The 19,943-nt window shown below is 46.1% G+C and overlaps 1 protein-coding gene across 1 annotated transcript in view; it reads left to right on the top strand.

Moving 5' to 3' along the window:
• Nucleotides 1-19,943, top strand: part of LOC138566722 (cyclin-dependent kinase-like 1) — a 274,738-nt gene that overhangs the window by 11,767 nt on the left and 243,028 nt on the right. The window contains exon 2 of the mRNA XM_069644326.1: nucleotides 1,586-1,775. Coding sequence (XP_069500427.1) covers nucleotides 1,608-1,775 — 168 coding nt within the window. The 5' untranslated portion in view covers nucleotides 1,586-1,607. The remainder of the gene's footprint in view (nucleotides 1-1,585; nucleotides 1,776-19,943) is intronic.

Here is a 19,943-nt window from a genome sequence, read left to right on the forward strand (position 1 = left end):
ATGCATAAAATGCTGCCTGCATTACACGTGCACTAAGCATGCACACAACGCTGTGTGCGCGCAGTGCCGCTAAGCATGCAGAACACTCTACCTGCATGCACTTTTACTAAGTATGCATAATGCGCTGCCTGCATTTAACGCATGCAAAAAATGCTGCCTGCCTGCGGTGTCACTGAGAGTGCATAAGGCTCTGAGTCAGCACCCCTTCCTAGGGCCGGCGTACAGCACACTGGATTCATGCGCTGTAGATTTTTTTTGTTGCATTTTTAAAGCGCTCACACAACGCGGGGGCATCAAGGCGCTATTACAGGAATACGTCTCAGTTGTGAATACCCAGAAGTTTCCAAGCGCGGACCCGGGGATCGAACCTGTCTTGCTTCGTGTCGTCTTGTTTCCAAGGCGAGCACGTTGCCACTGAGCTATCCTCCGTGGGTGGTCCAGCACATGCACGCTTAGAACTAACTGTACACGGTCCGAGCCAATTCCATGCACATCGATGAGGGAAAGTACAGCAGAGAGCGCACTTACACATTAACCATTTATAGTGCTCTGCTCTCTACTCCCCTGACTCGCTCTGCCCCTCCCTGCCACCCTCCCTTTAAGTTCCCGGCGTTCACCCCTTTCACACTTTTCTGTGGTTTATATTAAGGTCGTCTCTTTATTTCACCCCCTCGACATTACATTCCCATTCTTAAGCCCCCTCGCCTTTCTTGCTTGTTCTTTTTCATGATCTCCTTTCTTTCCTGGCTGCCATTACGCTGTCCACTGCCCCTCCTCATACTTCCCTCCTTTCCTCTCTTCCAATTTCCCCCTTGCTAGGGGGTGGGCTGAGCGGGTTATAGTCCTGGGTATTTTGGTTGTAGCCCTGGATAGAAGCCCGGGGGCTACAACCAAAATTCTAGCTAGCCCCGAGTCCTGGCAGTCCCGATATTAGCGTAGCCCCTGATATTTTCCAGACCCAGCAACACCCCTGCCGGGCCTCTCCTTTACTCTCCGTCCATCTTCCTCCCCTTATTCCTTCCCCTCGTACCTTTTATGTTCTCGGCTTTTTAGCTCGCTCCCTCTTTGTCTCTGCCTCTCTCTCTCTCTTCCTTATCCCTATTTCTTCCCTCCGTGTCACTCTCTCCCTCACTCTCTCTCTTCCCTACTCCCTCTTTTGTCCTTCACGGTCATTCTCTCCCTCACTCTCTCTCTTCCCTACACCCTCTTTTGTCCTTCACGGTCATTCTCTCCCTCACTCTCTCTCTTCCTTGCTCCCTCTTTCGTCCATCCCCATCATGCCACCTCCTTCTATAGATATGTCTTCTCTCTCCTCCCTCTGCCCCCGTCACCTTCCCCCAGTCTCCTTTTCTCAATATTTTATATTGTTTCCTAGGCTGTCCCTTCCCCTCTGCCCCTTTATTTCATCTGTCTCGCTCTACCTCCCACTTCTTGCTACATTCCTCTTTCTTTTACTCTTTCACCACTCCCGCCTCACTCATCTTTCCTCCTCTTTGTTGCCCCACTCCTTTTTTTAATAAGTCTTCTCGCCCTCCACTTTCAGCCCTGTGCCACCCCTCACTGTCTACTACTCTCATTACTACAGGTCTACATTTGCCAAGCCTAGGATGGAGAAGTTTGAGCGGCTTGGAAAAATCGGCGAAGGCTCCTATGGAGTAGTCTTTAAATGCCGGAACAAGGAGAATGGGCAGCTCGTGGCCATCAAGAAGTTTGTGGAGTCGGAAGATGATCCTGTCATACGGAAGATTGCCCTGCGAGAGATCCGCATGTTGAAGGTAAGCACGGGTCCTGTAATACTATTACCGTGAGCTTCTGGGAAGAATCAGTACTCTGGTGGTATGGGGGTGGGTGGCTCTGCTTAAGTATGTAGGGTGTATCGCCGGACCGGGTATAAGACCTTTATTCTGGTAGCATCTGCACCCCTATCTGTCTTTAGTGTAGGGCTCTGGAATCAGTACTCTGGTCACATGGGGCCGTTGGTGTAAGACTGATATAAGGACTTTGTTTTTGTGCTTAGATTCAGTATCAGCAACATTATTAGGGCTTAGGGGAATGGCTTTCAGGTTAGACTTGTGCTTTAGTCTTTAGGATTGGGAGAACACGTAACCAACAGGATCAGGGTTCACAAAGCTGATCCAAATAACTTTAGCAGCTAGTGGGAGCGGTTGTTAGTCGTGATATGCCTAACGATTTAACTCCCCTACTCTACTTAGTAAGACATGTTTACTCACTTCCTGGTTCTTAAAGATTTAACTTGTTTAATTCTGACTATCTTTTCTCTATGCCTATTATTAATGTGTTTTAAATACTCTATTGTGTATAGCTTAGGGACAAACGGCACCGACCTTTAGGCATGTGGGACAGCTGATATCCTGTTTTAATCCAACTACTCCGGTTAGGAACAGCCCTATCTATATCTTCTTAGATCACATTATGTGCTATAAATTTCAAGCGCATGGAGTGGCGCAGTGGGCGTGTCAACGCCAGCCTGCCTGCACCCTCCGCGCCAAGTCCGGCCAAGAGTTATATCTTGTGTCGGAAGGTACTCCAACCGATATTCTTAACAAATTCTCTTCCTATTACCCGTTGGATGAAGATTGTATTTGTACTTTGAAGGAAGAGAATTTGATTCATACAATTCATTTGTCAAAAGTATTGTGTCTCCAAACCATTAATATTATACCACAGTCTCTCAGTCCAGTACAGGATCAACATAAACACCTTCAATGATTTCTAATTAACACAAGATCAGCAGTAAAGAATAGATTTCTATTACATGATGTCCCACGCGACTATGATCTGGATCTGATCTGTGTCACTGAAACCTGCATCTCCGACAATAATACGTCAATTTTGAAGATATTGTGCCCAAAGGTTTGAAATGTACCTCTAAATTACAAACCCGCAAGACAGGGTGTGGGCCTTGCAATTATGTACAAATCAGACCTAAATTTAATGACCCTACTTAATTCCCTGCTAATTCCTTTCAAAGCTTTAACCGTTCAGCTCCAAAGGGACTCTTACTATAGTTTTAATCTATAAGCCTCTGATGCTAAACGTAATTTTGCCTTTGAAATATCGCAAGCTGTCAATCAAAACTGAAGAACCTTTGAAACGCTGTGACTTTAATGAATAGACTGAATAATTAAGAGACTGAATGTAAGGCAGGTAACGGCACAGCCTTCCTCCTAAATTCTCTATATGACCATAATTTGACAGCTCAGTTAGATTACCTGACTAATATAGTTGGCCATACATTAGATCAGATCTTCACCCCACGCTCTGATGTAATTGTTTTACCTGCAGTTCCTTTTATTTGGACTGACCACATGGGCACCCGGTTCAAAATATTTATACCAAATCCCCACAAAAACAAGTCCTGCCCTTTAATTTCAATTTCTAAGCTTCCTTAGAATCAGGTGTCTACAGAAATATTCAAAATAAGACTAATCACCGCCACATTGCCTCAGAATCCCTAAATGTGGATAACCCCAACAAACTACTAAACAACTTAAAAAATGCCCGCTCATAAAAACTAACATCCATTTCAGTGGAAAACAAAATAGAAAATGGTTCATATCTGACCTTAAGGTGTAAAGTCAGGAATTTAGAAAGACAATGGCACAGAACACCGCGAAGAATCATTGCACGATCTCAACATTTTTCAACGTGGCTATAAGAAAGAGATAGTTAAGGCATAAAAACGGTATACAGTCTTTCCATCGAAATAATTTCCATCAAATCATTATCCATTGAAATTCATTCATTGAAATGCTTTTCCATCAAAAAGCATATTCATTTAATGAATCTCGATGGCGTTCCAACTGAAACATACCTTTAAAATAGATGAATGGATGTTTGGGTTGGAAATTCAATGGGTTGAGGAAAGGGTTAATTTTTGAAAATGGGTGTTGGGGTGGTTTGGAGGGTCCCTGGGGGTTGGGGGTGGGGGTTTTGGGGGAGCCTATAAACAATAAACACCACAAGTTACAGGGAGCTGTCCAGTGCTGAAATACGATTTCAGCACTGGACAATGGTTACATTTGGAAAATGGGGGTGGGGTGGGACCCCTGGAGGTTGGGGGGAGGGTTTGGGGGTGGACCCCCAACAAACCATAAACACCACAAGTTAGATGAAGCTGTCCAGTGCTGAAATACTTTATAGATTTCAGCACTGGACAGCTCCCCCTGACTTGTGTAGTGTGTACTTTCATTTAATTTTCTAGAACTGGGGACGTTTATTTCATTTTATTAGGTGGTTGGGGAGCCCTCCCATTAAAAAATAAAATAAAAGTGCACACTATGTAAGTTAGAGGGAGCTGTCCAGTGCTGAAATACATTGCAACTGTCTTGGATAGATTTCAGCACTGTACAGCTCCATGTAATGTTATAACGTTATGCATGTTTCATCGACTCTCCATGCAAAAAATGTAAAGTGTTTATATAACGAAACCTTATTCAATGAAAGGGTTTTCGATGCATAAACACTTTGCACTTTATGTGTGGCAATTTGATGAAACATCTTTCAATGGGAAAGATTCGATGGAATGAATCCTCGATGGAAAAACTTCGAAGGAAAGACTAGTAACCCATAAAATCGTTATTACAGTCACAAAATTGACTCTGCAGCCAACACAATGAAGAAAGGCTTCTCATTTGGAGACAAAATTGGTAATGGCTCAGCATTCTCATCAGTGCAACCATCCCAACAGCTAGCTTACCACCTTATTACATTCTTCTTAGTCAAAATAGAGAAGATCTAACTTTAGGATAACTTTTATCCTTATGTAAAAGTTCGGACACACTGCTGGTTATACTTCCGCCAGCAAAAGCTCAGAAAATCTGCCCATTGTTCTTAGACCATATCTTGCAAACATTTAATGCCTCACTCTCATCAGTTATCGCTCCGGATAAGCGGAAACATTCTGTAATCAAACCATTGCTAAAAAAACATATTTGGAGCCCTCAGTATTAGAATATTTTAGACCAATCTCACAGCTCACTTTTCTCTTCAAACAATTGGAGAGACTGGTAGTCTCACGATCCAGTTCTTTGTGGAATATAAGGGCATTCTTGATCAATCACAAGCAACTACGTTTTACACCTCGTGGGAGCATTGAGCTGGTAACCACCTCTGTATTCATTTTATTGAGAGAAGAAATGGACCAAGGAGAGTCACGCATGCTGATGTTGCTTGATCTTCCGACGCCCTTTGATACAGTGGACAACAGAACTTGGTACAACAGATTATACAAGCAAGGTTTTCGGGGTAGAATATTGGAATGCATTTACTCCTTTCTTACTAATCGAACCCAACGAGTACAAGTGGGATTGGTGTTTTATTCCCAACCCCAACAGATGAAATGTGGTGTACCCCAAAGATAATCACTATCCCCTATTTCCTTTAACTCATACTTTCAACTACTGATGGAGATGTTGAATTTGTCAGAGATAACCTTTCTTAATTACACGGATGACACCGAGCCTATTGGTTGATCTGAAACAAGGAGATATGAATTCATCATATAAGATTCAAAACACCCTATGTCTAATTAAACATTGTATGGATGACACCTTCCTAAAGATAAACCAGACAAGACAGAGATACTAATAATAAATGAAAGGCCTGGCATCTGGTCCCCACTAAGTTGACTGGACAGCTTTGGAACATGTCCTGACCCAAAACAAGAGGAGAACCATTTGGGAATCATCTTTGACAACAACTTCTCATTGGAGAGACACATTTCAAAATGTGATCTCCACCTGCTTCTTTATGATAAGAAAACTGAGGCCACTATTGCCTTACGTAACTTTCCCCCCACCAAATCTCGCTGATGAATGCCTTGGTTTCCTCATGGCATGATTTTGGTATTAGTATGTACCTAGGCCTCCAGAAATCTTCTATACAGCGATTGAAACAAGCTCAGAACAGGATGGCAAGAATTCTCCTGAAAATAAAAAAAACTTGACCACACCTCCCCGGCACTAAGTACACTACACTGGCTGCCAATACATAAACGCACTGAGTTCAAAGGTCTTTGCATTGTCTTCAAGAGCTTCCAGCAACAGTCCCTATGGCCCTCTCAAGCAAATTTAAACTACATATATCCTCAAGATCTTTGAGATCCATCCTGGACAGACAGGTCTCCATCCCTAAATAGCATAGGGAGGAAGCAGGAGGTTGTGCCTTTACAGGCCACGTGGTCAAAAGATGGACGCACTACCCTGTTCTCTCTGTATGGAGACTAACTCACTGACATTCCAGAAATCTTTGAAAACACCTTTGTTCAATCTATCTTAATGTAGTCTCTTCTGCTTTATGATCTTCTGTTGTTAGCACTGAGATACCCTTGTTGTTAAAAATAATCTCCAATTCCCAATACCAAAACAAAATGGGTGTTCAGGGTGTTGGGTTCCCCTCCTCAGCCAACTCCTAGACAAGCCAAAATGGTCGGCAAAAACGTGTTCACCTGTAAACTGGTCAACATGATCATCTGTTTGTCTGGCTTTGCCCTAGTTTTTTTCTGTAAATCAACCTTCGACAGAGTAGTGCCTAAACGTGCATGCAACACTATGTGGGCATTTACAGATGTCACCCTGCAGACTGAGCAGCAGGGGTCGCTCCCCGGATCCCACACTCTTGTCTATATCAGGAATCAGGAAGCTCTCCCTGCTTCCTGTCTGCATGGAGCGTGGGAGCTGGAGGCCTAAGGAGCAGCTCAGGAGGCAGTGTTGTATCGAGTCTGGAGGGAATAAGCAGGTAAGGAAAACAAAAGTGCTTTTGTTTGTGTGTATGAGTTTGGGCGAGGATTGTATGAATGTATGCGCACATGGGTGTGTGTAAGTGCGTGTATGTATGTATGCAAGCGTGTGTCTTAATGTGCACCCATATGGTTGTTCGTGTGAATGACAGAGAAGCTTTATGGGTGCGTGACTGGCGGGTGAATGTGTATGAATGTGTGTGTGTGTTTATCTCTTTGTGGTTGAATATCTGTGTGTGTGTCTCTGTGTGCAGGGCTATCTCAATGGATTTTGTGGCCCAGGGCACAGACACATTTGGGGCCCCCCTCTGAACCTAAACAATGAAGGGTCAAACTGAAGAATTTCTGCCCGTGCCCCCCTCACCTTTGTTGTAACCACAACCAATAGCTTGATATATTGCTCTGGCAGTGATCGAAATAAGCATTGGCGCACCCCTGATGTCCTTTGACCCGCTGCATCCATTCAGCAATGAAAATAATAATCGAGTATCTTTTCAATGTTGACATTAGTTGCACATTTTAACAACAGCAGCCACAAGGGAGGTATACATACAGTCGGTAGTATGAATACAGGACGCAGATCAGTAACTGTATGAAAAAAGTACTCTAAAGACACAGAGCTCATATTCGGAGCCTCCCATAATGTGCATGTTCTCAATCATGAATACAATAAACAGATAGAAAGCGACAAGGCAGGTACACATACCAGCATAGATAGAACATACAGATGACAAATTACCAGGAAGGTCAAACACGAATTCCCATTTGCGTCAGATGGCCTGTTGTTGAGGGGTCACGGATGGTCTTTCTGAGCAAATTGATACCAAAAGTGATCAGCCTGGCTCATCATGGGCATCAAGGAACGGCAAAGATGAAGGCTCGCATTCGGCAGAAAGTTTGGTTCTTGAGCCTGGAAGAGAAAGTGAAGACCTGAGTGTAGTGCTAGGCAGCGTCTCCTGAGAACAAGGCACCACGGATACAGTAAATGGACAGGAGCTGTAAACCATGGGACAGAATACATATTGATTTTGCATCCATGAACCATGATGATCACTTTGTGGTGATGATCGATCAGTGGTCACGCTACCCTGAGGTGGAGTTTGTTATGGTATGTTATTTATCATTTGTAAAGCGCTATGCCACCTGAGGGCACCCTGGCGGATGCAACCGGTCAAACCATAACAGCCAATAGAGATCCGAGAACGTTGGGTGCAGGCAGAGGGTCTGTGGAGTTCTCCGGGTACCATTTCTCGGCTGGTGGGAGGTCTCAACCTTCGGGGGGGCTATGCTCATGCAGAGAGACAAGTGTGTTGCTGGTCTTGGATTGGCGGGCATGTGTGATATAGGCTTGTTCCATACCATAGTGGAGGCAGGGGGCCGTAAGCAGGTGGGGCCCCTCTGGTGTCAGTGGTCAAGGGACTTGTCTGGCTAGTAGCTAAAACCTTGGGGTGGGCAAGTGTCCATTCTGGGAGACAGGTTTTTCAGTGTAACGCCTTTGTGTTTAGGGTTTTTGTCCCCCCTGGCTGCAGTCCGGGTGTCTGGGGTATGGTTTGTGCGAAGTCCCTGTGGCAGGCGGATAGGGGTTATGGCCAGGCAGTGGCCGTGGGGGCTGGGTGATCGGGATCCGGGGGGAGGGCACTGGTTGCAGGTCCAGGGGCTCACCGGGTATCATTTCTCAAAGGGATGGTGGGGGAGGGTTCACCTCCTTGCAGGGCAGTGCCCTTATTGCAGGGTCGCCAGTTAGGGTTTCTGGGGGCTGGTGGGCTAGAGGCTGGGCCCCTGGCAGTGGCCTTGGTGCCCGAAGCTGTTGGTCTGTGCGGTCCCACTTGGTGTGGGGCGGCTTCAGGACAGGGAGGGCTGGACGGGGTTGGGGGGCGGGAGATCGAGTTCCGGGGAGTTGCTGGGCACTGGCAGACTGTTGGCGGGCCTCCCAGGGTATTGTTTCTCAGGGCCTGACACACCACTGTCAGGCCGCCATCGTAGGACGAGGGGCTTCTGGGACACACCAGTGGGGTCTTCAAAGGAGCGCAGGAGCACGTGGTGTCTGTCATGGGGTGCCTGGCACACCAGGAGTTGGTGTGTGGCGATAGTGGTCAACGTTGGTTGGGAAGGGGCCTGGTGGTCTTGAGTTGCCAGTAAGGTCGCTATACGACGGGGGGGCATTCCCTGAGTTGGGACAGGGTCAGCAGGACTCCCCCATGGTTGTGCCGGGGCCATGGTGGTTTTGTCTCTGAGTTACGTGGTCAATTGGACACACAACCCTGGCGGTACAGCGATCTTGTTGTTCCTGGTTCTTCTGTGATTCAGTGGAGAACCGGGGGATAGGAAGAGGGGCCTCCGTCAGGGACTACAGGCCAATAGAGACAGTGGCAGGAGTGGGGGTAGGTGTTTGGGGGTTTTAGGCTCCCTGCTCCATGGTTGGATAGGTCCTTGCATGGCGGGTCTAGCTTCTGATATGTATATAACATACCCTGTTTTGTATCTGTAGATGAAACCCAACTACGGGGAGAGTCACTTCATCCATGCTGGCTGGGGAAGCACCATCTGTGCTAATAAGGGTAATGTTTTTAGGGTGGTAGTAGTATCTGCGGGACTCACTACAGCCAGAGAAGAGTGCAGTGGTCAGCCCAACCTGAAAAAAGTATCCATGAATTTCCGGATGGCTCACGCCACAGACAAATGGTTCTCTATGTATGTGTGATGGAGGAGACGCACGTCAAAGTGAGGAATCGAGTGCACGGGGCGTCTTGTTGGGGGGTACTCATCAGCGTTGAAATGAGGTGGTTCTGGTGGTATTGTGGGGTCCATTGGGTCAGAGCAGATGACATCTGGCCTTATTCAATCCTAAGTGACAAGCATAAGTAATGGAAGAAAGTGGTGGGGAGTGCCCATGGCCGGTAGACCAGTGGCCCTGTGGCGGTAGCTTGGAGCACATTGCATTGAATTGAGCAAGGGGTCTCAACCTTTTGGGTCACTGGAAGGGAGATTGATTGCTGATTTAAGTTAGGGTCCTAGGTTCGGCTTGGAACAGTGAGGTGGCAGGTCAGGGGTGCTTAGAGTGGTCCTCATCGGTCCATGGAAGAGGTGAGCGGGTGAGGTCTGTGGTTTCGGGGAGTAACATATTTCCCTCAGGCCCATCCCGGGGCATGGAGGGCATTGAACATGGTCATTCCCCCCACGCTATAGTACGTAATGTTGACGTAGTTGATGATGGAGGATGACGCAATTTATGACGTAACAATGACGTAACTATCGGATGATGTAATTCATGTATGGCTTTTGCCGCTTTTGCCCTGATTTAAGACATGTAATAAATGCGGCCTGTTGCCTTCCAAATGAACATGTGTTGTGTTCCTCACTGACCCTGCCTCCAGTGTCGCCAGTGAAGTTTGCGAAGTGTTGCAGAAACATGCACATATTTTGGTAGACCGGTGACCAGCCAGGCTGCTGAGATCTGCAAAATGTGAAGCCTATTTAAGTGATATTTCGGATGTGCCAGTAGAGTTGCAAGTTTATATCGTTGACAGCATTACCTGATGTGTTTTCGCAGTTCAAGGTTACCCAATGGAGATATACTCCAACAATGGCCCACTGTTCCAGAGCTAAGGTTTTCACATGTTCATGCAAGCGTGTGGCATTCATCATAGGAAAATAACCCAGTTGTGGCCAAAGGTCAAAGGTGAGGCGGAACGCTTTATGCTCACTCTAAACAAGACAGTTCAGATTGTTCATGGCAAAGGAGATTGCCTGGGTCAGGCCCTAAATCAATTTCTACTGGACTATCATCCCCCTCACTGGTCAACAGGACTTGCCCCAGCGGAGGCATTATTCCAGCGATGTCTGAGAGGGCTGCTTCCCAATCCGGAGTCTCGGAGCCCTGTAGTAAATGACGATGTTTTAGTGCAAGTGGATAGTCGGCAGGCAAACGAAAAGGAGAATATGAGGGGGGGATTACGTGACAGTCAATTGGTGATGGGAGACTCCTTGCTGGTACGGTCGTGACGCCCTACTGGAAAGCTATCCCTTACTTTTGAACCTCGCCATTCCATGTAGTGGACAGAAAAGGGTCCAGGATAACTTTGTTTTATGGATGAGAAACAGTGACAAGGAACTCTAGCTTCGTTCTGGAGCCGGACGATGGGGCTGAGATAGAAAGTTAAGATGGTCCTCCCGGGAGTGCCATGTGCCAGGAGAAGGAGGAGGAGTATGATGGTGAGGCGACTGGCAACAGTGCACTCGGGGAAAGGAAGAGTGAAGATCACGATGGTCAGGAAGTGAGTACATGAACTGGTCATGACGGAAATAGGAGATACCCCCTGAGATGCTCCAAGTGTCGCCTGGGCGCCTAAGGGACTACATTGTAGAGGTTCAACAAGAAAAGGTTGTAAGGTCTGTGGAGAGGTCATGTAGGCCAGATGGTTTAGTTGTTTATTGTTATGAAAAAGGAGGAGTGTTATGGTGCCTTTTAAGGTGGAGCACACTGAGACGTCAGTGTGTCTGTCCTCTAAAAGGGACGCGGACTCCATAGAAGCAACATCTTGTGTCCAGTCTCGTTAATGAGTCTGTCTTTTCTCTGGCCCACGCCTGACCTAGCGCATAACTGTCGGGACTCCTGGCTGCACCTTAATCTACTACTTTACTCCAGCTCCCATCACTGCTCACTGCAGGGGGGTGCAACAGTTGAGGGCAAGTGAAGGGCACGCTACAAGATGTGTTAGTCCCCAGAGGGGCAGGCAGCAACACAGATACACTCAGACAGGCAAGAGTCAGGGGGCAGCACTGCAGGCAAGACATACATACACACATCATATCTACACTAAACACTACACACAGGCAGACATACCAGTTGCTCACCCTCCTCATCACTCCACCACGGTTTCTCCAGATCCTGGTAGCAGTGGCAAGCATTAGAGCTGGTCGGGAAGACAGTAATATGGAGGCCTGCTGGCCTGGCAGCAAAGTAGGGGCACAGCAGCACAGGCGATACATTGTACCACATTTGCAGAATTCACAACTCTTTGAACTTGTAAACCAACTTGTATGCACCGCATTTGGGCAACTGCCACACGTCTCACTACTTGTAAAATGGTTAAACAAATGCTTAAATGTTTTATCGCCTAACTTATTGATACCATATTTACCAAGTGCACCCATCACGTATACCCTTTGGTCAACTGTAACTGCACTGCCTCATGAGACTATCAATTCGACTCTCCCATAAATGCTTAATGTATTAGCCAATTTCCAAACTGAAAGTGCCACACCACATTCCGTGACTGCTCATTGACCCCGAGTCCAAATTACCTGCATTGCATTATGATAATGACCAGGTCACTGTTTTCGCATTATACATATTGCCATCTGTGCGTAGCGGAAGCGCTTTATCTGATTAGCACAAACCGCACCACTCAAGACCGCACATTAACCATTCTGATCATCTGATGGCACAATGTAGCCATCTCTTTGTGAAATGCTTAAACAGGTCTGTTTTTCTGTATGATCTGTACTACTTACCAGTCTACAGCGTAACTAGTGTTAATGCAAACTGAGCACTATCTTCTTATGAACCTAACACACCCAATACATACACGCCTGTTCTCAATCACTTTCCATCCTACAAGCATATCACCTAACCTGTTACAGAGTGTTAGCCAATATCCCACCCACCACACTGCACTCTAATAACCATGTCAACCTCCTACGACAGCCATTACTTTGCCCGCCCACGCTAGAGTTACACGCTGTCATGATTGTGTACGCACCACTGCTCCATAACTATGATCCTACCTACCAGCAAGCACCCCCCTCAGCCAGATCACACCCTAATCTCAGCGCAGCAGATACCCTTACAGACAACCAGTGTACTGTCACAATATCCATGTCGACTAACCTCCTGTACCATCACCCCTACACACTTCCTACCATCTGCTAACACCAAACACTACAGCCCACCCCTGTGGAGGAGCCTACAAGCCCATCCCAGCAATCAAGAGGCTGAATCCATTCAACGCCCGACCTAACTACCTAAAACTAACCATTGCCTTCCTTGCCCACTAGACATCAGAAACAGCAGGCTTGCTATTAGAACCAGGTTCTCAAGAACCACAATTGTAACTAGCAGGTGAAATGCATATCTCAATAACAGAACTACCACCCATACTACTAAGATACCTAAACCCCACACGATCAGACTTAAAAGTCATTAGCCACCAACCAACGGCCTCTCACTAACTGCCACAAGGAACTCCACTACCTCATCCACCCCACCTCATAACTCCAATCTTAAAGAAACCTCGATCCATGGAGCTCTCATCAGTGCAAGGTAATTCCTTGCTCATGCCTTAGACATTGCAGACCTTATCACCACCAATAAACTCAACTTCATTGCCATCACTGAATCCTGGCTCCACACAGCGGCAGGCCCTCCCTCTTGCCCGCTGTCACGTAAAATGATACCATTTTCAAGACTGATAGACTCACTGCTAAAGGAGTGGCAGTAGCTATCATTGTCAAGAATACGCTTAACATCAGAGAAATCCCTAACCATACCTTCCATTCAGGTGAACTACTCCCCATTAAAAGTGCCTCATCACCCACAGTTACCTTGAACATTCACTTGATCTATAGCCCGCCTGGCCCGATATCCTCATTCGAGGATGATGTAGCCCAACTCCTTTCCACCAACGCCAAACCTAGATCACAAACTCTTCTTTTGCGAGACTTTAACTTGGGATTTAACGATCCCAAAGACAACAACGCACTAGCTCTTGCAAACACCATTACGGCACTAGGCTACTCTCACCGGAACAGCTCTACACACATCAAAGGCTGCATACTTGACTGTCTTGCTGACGCCAACTGCAACACAAACATAATCTCCAATGCCCATGGTCAGACCATCACATCATCACATTCAACGTTGTTAAAAACCTTGGGAGACATATCCCTCAACTGGTGGCACCAGTGGCCTTATTTCGAAACACACGCAATATCACGACTCATAATATCCTCCCTTTGCTACATCCCATAACGGCACACCCAGACACTGGGTCCAACGACCCCTCAACCATGGTTGATATATACAACCAAACTGTCCTCGCAGCCATTGAGAAAGTAGCACCTCTCTCCTTGCGCAAAGCCAAACCACTAGCCCACCTCAACTCATGGTGTACTCCTAACCTAAAAACCATATGCAGCACCAAGAAAACCGTCGAGGACAACTGGAAGAAATTCATGAACTGAACAAAGCTACTTTCGCTAAGGCGTCTAAGAATTACAAATAGGCAGTCCTCCAAACTAAAAGCTCCACGTACAATGAGCAGATATAACGCCAAATCAGGAATTAAGGAATTTTTCGCCATCTTCAGAGAACTGGAGGTGCCGTTGCCACCAACAGAAGTCTGTATCAAAGACACTAGTTGGTGCACAGACATTCAAAATGCCCTGCTCGATTAGATAGCCCTCCTACAATCCAAAATTGAAACAAAAAAAATCAATCTCCCAACAATCTCAACTGATCTCGAGTCACGCTAGCCTTACCTCTCCTACACTATTCGAATTCACACCTGTCTCAAACACAGAAGTCCTGAAAATGATCTCTAGTCTTAAAGCTTCAAGATGCCAAGGGGACCTTTCTCCAGCTTCGCTTATCAAAGACTGCACCAGAACTAACACCCTTCATCACAAGTCTAATCAACGCTTCCTTTGAAAGCAGCACCGTCTCCTACCAACCTCAAAGACGCGTGGGTCCTCCCCCTCCTAAAACAATCTACCCTAGACCCTAATATACTGACAAACTATTGACCCATCACCACAGTACCTTTCCTATTCAAAATACTGGGTAGAGCTGCGTCCCTCCAGATCAAAAACTATATGGAACGAACAACCACCTTGGACTACGCCAATCAGGCTTCTGCCCAAAACATGGGACGGAAACAGCATTACTTGACATAAAAATTCAAATTGAGGAGCTTAAAGACAAAGGCAAGCTAGCAGAATTCCTCCTACTTGACCTTTCTGCAGCGTTTGACCTAGTCAATCATGATATACTGTGTAATCAGCTAGCCTCAACAGCCCACTTCTCTCCACATGCCATACAATGGATACAATCCTTCCTGCCTGACAGAACCACAAGAGTCTGCTCACCCATCGCAGCAGCAGTACCAGCCCCGGCCACCTGTGGTGTACCACAAGGCTCCTTTGTCTCACCCACACTATATAACATATTTACAAAACCCCTATTTGACCGTCCTGATGATTTGGATGTCACCTACACTAACTATGTAGATGACACTCAAATCCTCATTCCCATCTCTGGCTCCTACGACGCAGACTCGGCAGCATTTAACGCAATCTATCAAAAGATCCAGGCTTGGATGGCCCAACATGGATTATGCCTTAACGACGAAAAAACTGAACTCCTCCTCATAGGCTCACAATACCGCATCAACAAACTTGATGACTCCTTTAAGCCTTTAATATCGACGCCATTACCATCAAAGTGTCCAAGGAAGTAAATACTCTCTGTTTTTATCTGGACTAAGACCTTACGTTAACTAAACGAGTCAACGCTACAGCCTCGGCAGCAGCTTACACATCCAAGCTCATCAATGCTTGTAGACCCTTCCTATCACCCAACAACTGCATCACACTAGCTAGAGCCCTCATCTTGTCCAGAGTGGACTATTGCAATGCCCTCTACCATTGCACCAAGACCCACAATATTAAAAAGCTACAAGTGATTCAAAATAATGCTCTAAGAGCAGTGTTAAACATCCCCAAAAACACTCACATTTCCATGACTAGAAGGAACACTCAATGGCTACCGGTCCAGGAGCGTCTCCTCTTCAAAATCCACACTTTGACCCACAAATGCTTGCACAATTCAGCCCCCACATACATGTCTGACAAATTCACCACCTCCCAACCTAACAGGCCTATGCGATCAGCACGCATCTGCTCTCTACCTCCAGGTTTAAATTGCAGAACGCTGGAGGTAGCTGCCTCCCACTGGTTGCCACCAAACACTGGAACACTTGACCAACAGTACTAAGGTCTGAACCCTTCTTTTGGACCTTTCAGAAACATCTGAAAACATGGCTCTTTACTGAGGAACTACTTAAATAAATATTGATCTGTAAGTAGTTCTGTAATTGTAATCAGCATTGTATCAACAACCAACATTCACTGTAACTGAAAGCTATGCTGTAATGCACTTTGTGCATATGTATTCCATGTTCATATGTAACTTTGTAACTATTGTCTTTTTTATTTTTCAAGAACAGTGCCCAGACGAATAGAAATCTTATTTAAAAAGAAATATATATATATATATATATATATATATATATATATATATTGGTGCACCAGAATGGAAGTGTGTAGGCACAATCAGTACAAAAATGTGTTTTACACTTGCAGAGTACTAGCATTAGTGGGACTTTGCCAAACTAATGACATCTCACAAATTGATGATCAATTGCTGATGAGGAATTGGGCATTTCACTTGTTAAGTACACATGTCGACCATTCTGCCATGGGTATCATTTAGTGGCCACCAGTTGTTAGTCTTGGGATGAAAAGACATATTAACTTAAGTGAGGCTCAATACTCAAGTGCTTGGTGGGGGAAGCCGGCCATCGTGTACAGTAGAATCGCTGGAATCACAGAATGGCTCTGGAACAGTTTCTGTGTTCTTGTATCTGGTGATGAGAGAGCATTTGTAAGGATCTTCTTCCCAGGTTTTTGGGTGTCAGTTTGGTCATCTCAGAGGTTTGTTGATCAACCTACAGAAGCAATGTATTAAAGGGAATTGCTTGGGTTTCTACCTTGCAGGGCTGTTACTGCAAGAACTAACCCAGACATTGCTAACAGCGTCTAACATCAATAACAATGTGTCATACATGCTGTAACATGATCCAAAATACTACCACTGAAAATGGCAGGAAGATACCTTGAACCTACAGTATAATGTGGATGCCAACTAAGAAAGGCCCCTCTAGCAAGTATATCAAAGTTTCAGGCTTCCCCAATGAGAACTCGGGAATCTGTAGCAGTACACATGAGGGATTCACCAGCACTCTGCCAGGACAGGAAAGACCGCCTCAGCCAATGGTAATTCTTCTCTGTCAAATGAACTTCCTGCTTCAATTATTAGAGCACTGCATGGAGCTATCCATGGTGCTAAACATGCTCCTACCTGCATCAATATCTTACTGCACATGCTGACCATCATGTAACAATCCAGGATCAATTATGTGTTTGCTCTAATCCACAAGATTGCTTCTTTACTTCAGCCACACTTGTTTTGCACTGCACAGCAGTAAGCTTACAATTTGTCTCTGCTTTACTGCTGTGGCCCATGCTCATATGCCTCTCCAGCTCCTTGAATGCTTTTCCTGCCTCACTCAAGATCCTTACAAAATGGTGATAGTGTTCCATCACGATTGGCCTGCTGCATGATTCACGCATGGTCTTCTCAATCGGCTCTCTGCTTTGTATACTGCTTTAATCTCAGTACTCTGTGCGGTCATATACCAATGTAACGCGTTGAATTTAAACCAAAAGGTTCAGCTCATCTTCTTATACTTGGAGCTGGCTTACACAGGAGCTGGCTTACACTCTTAAATCACAAAATCCATGTCCTTAAGGTAGCACTGGGATCAGCACCTGGTGTTCAGGGGCTTCTTGTTAAGCTCTGCACACTGGTCTTGGGGTTTAGCCCAAGAAGCATTCGGGATGTAGCGGGCCTTTAAGCGTATTTCATGGGGTCTGGTTAAACCCATCCCCTTGTTTTCTTGGTTCTGGAGGAGTCACAGCTGGGTCTTTGCTCTAGACCTTCTTTTCTTTTGATCCTGAAACTTAGTGTTCGAGCTGTGTGCTTTTGTTGTCCAGAAGATCCAAGTTTGAATTTGTCAAAAATGGAAGGTCCATTCCAAGTCATGATTCTAAGCCTCAATGCAACACAGAGAGCAGGGGTACAACTGGCCTTTCCAGCATGAGGTTCACAATTCCAGTTCAACGATACCAGAACCTTCTGGGGCCAAGTCTCTTTTCTACAAAGTCTCTTGCATTAGAAGGCCTGTTGGATCAAAACAACAAATAAACGAAAAGTTCCTTCGGTAATCTTGCACCTTGGGCGATTGCTCTTCGCTCCTTGGATCGCCCTCTTCCGGACTCAGATCCTCCTTGCAACTTGGGCCTTCACTACGGCCTTTCAAATGCAGCTAGCAATATTCATGAGTCTTAATGTCTTTTTAAACAACTTCCTACTGCAGACAACTCTCGGCCGGGTTCACTCCTGTCACACAATGTTCACGGGTGTATTACTCTTCACCCCAACTCGCAGGTATCCCTATGTCGGGTTCACATCTGCCGCTCTCACAGTTCACTTTGCTTTATCACGATGCAGGATTTACTTGCCTTATTTTTCACTTGGCAATGGGACAGAGACTTTGGTGTATAGAAGGGATTTGACGTGACCCTTGTAGGACCACTCTGACACCTCACACCGCTTTTTTCTAGGGCCTTCTGGTACTTGCAGTTTTCACTGCACGAAGGCCAGCGAGAGTCCTTCGACTGAGCACTCCTATGGCGCCAGACCACTCTGCAGCTGGCCCTTCTCTGGGCTTTCTCAAAAGTTCAAACACACAAGTTGTTTGTTCTCAAGTTCTTGCTTTCAGCTAATGTTGCCACTTGCAACCTTGGGCTCAAACACAGTTCAGTTTCCTATCAGCTTCCTCTGACTCACTGACTGCCTTGAGTCCGTTTGGCTTGGCTTCCTGCTGGAGTCAAGGATGGTATCACGGTAGCCAGCATGCCTCCCCACTTGTGTTATCAATGCGGGAGACCCCCATGCACCATTGACATCTGTCGCTCCACATGTCAGCTATGTTTATCGGTCTTGTAATTACCTTTTCGGAGGCTTCCTGGGTCAGAGTTGAAAAGGGCATGGGAAATTCCCCCTTCGTCATCCCTCCTGGTCTTGCCACCTTTCTCTTCCGTTTGAACTGCCGGTTCAGTCTAGCTGTTTCCTCGTGCGTTCTTCCTTGCTCGTAGTGTGCTCTCGTGCTCCACCTTTTATCCCTGTGGTGAAGGTAAAGGGCCGTCAGGTGTGTGTGGTTATTGTCAATTGCCTGACTCTGCCTGACCCATGTGTTGGGACTTGTCAGGTAAACGAATCTGGTGCTAGTCCATTGTCTGTTACGGTGTAAGAAAGTGTTTGTGTCGGAAAAGCGTGGGGGGTAGAGCATCTAAGTATCCTACAATGTAGGATGGGGGAAAGGTGTTACAAGGAAGGGGGTACCGCGTCTCAACCTTCAGTGCCCCACTTCCACTCACAAATACCCCACATCCAGGTGATCCTCCCCTACTGGTCCACCCCCAGGAACTGGATCCAATAGCGATGGCCGTGTCCTGGCCACCTGGATGACAAATCTCTGGGGACTAGCGGGCCAGACACCTTTAGGTTTCTCACATACCCTTCCTCCATGTGAAGTAACCGCATCTGCTTCACAGGGGAACCGGGATAGGAAATCTACATTCCCCTTGTCTTTACCTTTCCTGTGTTCCACGGTGAAGCAGTAGGGTTGCAGGTCTAGCACCCATTGCATGACACGTGGGTTTGAGTCTTTGCATTGGCTTATCCAAACTAGGGGAGAACGGTTGGTGACTAATGTAAACTTTCTTCCTAAGAGGTAATATCTGAGATGGCTAATAGCTCACTTGATGGCCAAGGCCTCTAATTGCAGCAAAGAGTCATTAATTTCAAGTGGGAAGAGCTTGCAACATGTAAACAAGATGGGATATTCTAATCCGTCGCAAACTTGCGATAGGACTGCCCCTAACCCGGTAAAGGAGGCGTCCGTCTGCAATATAAAGTCTTTGGAGAAGTCTACTACCTTCAGAATTGGGTTCTGGCACAGAGTTTGCTTTAAGGTGTTATAACATATATCATCCTCTGCAGACCAATGAAGTTTCAGGGGTTCAGCTTTCTTGAGTTTATCTGTTAGCCTGGCTGTTTTGTCAGAATAATTCAGGATAAACCTATGGTAGTATCCCATTAACCCTATAAAGGCTCTAAGAGCCCTTTTAGTCTTACGTGTAGGTGTATCTAGGACGACTCTCACATTCTCATGTTGGGGCTGTACGTTTTCGTTCTCTACAAAAAACCCAAGGTTTTTTA

The sequence above is a fragment of the Ambystoma mexicanum genome, chromosome 2p, assembly GCF_040938575.1.
Source record: "Ambystoma mexicanum isolate Mex_15411 chromosome 2p, UKY_AmexF1_1, whole genome shotgun sequence".
Classification (NCBI taxonomy): domain Eukaryota; kingdom Metazoa; phylum Chordata; class Amphibia; order Caudata; family Ambystomatidae; genus Ambystoma; species Ambystoma mexicanum.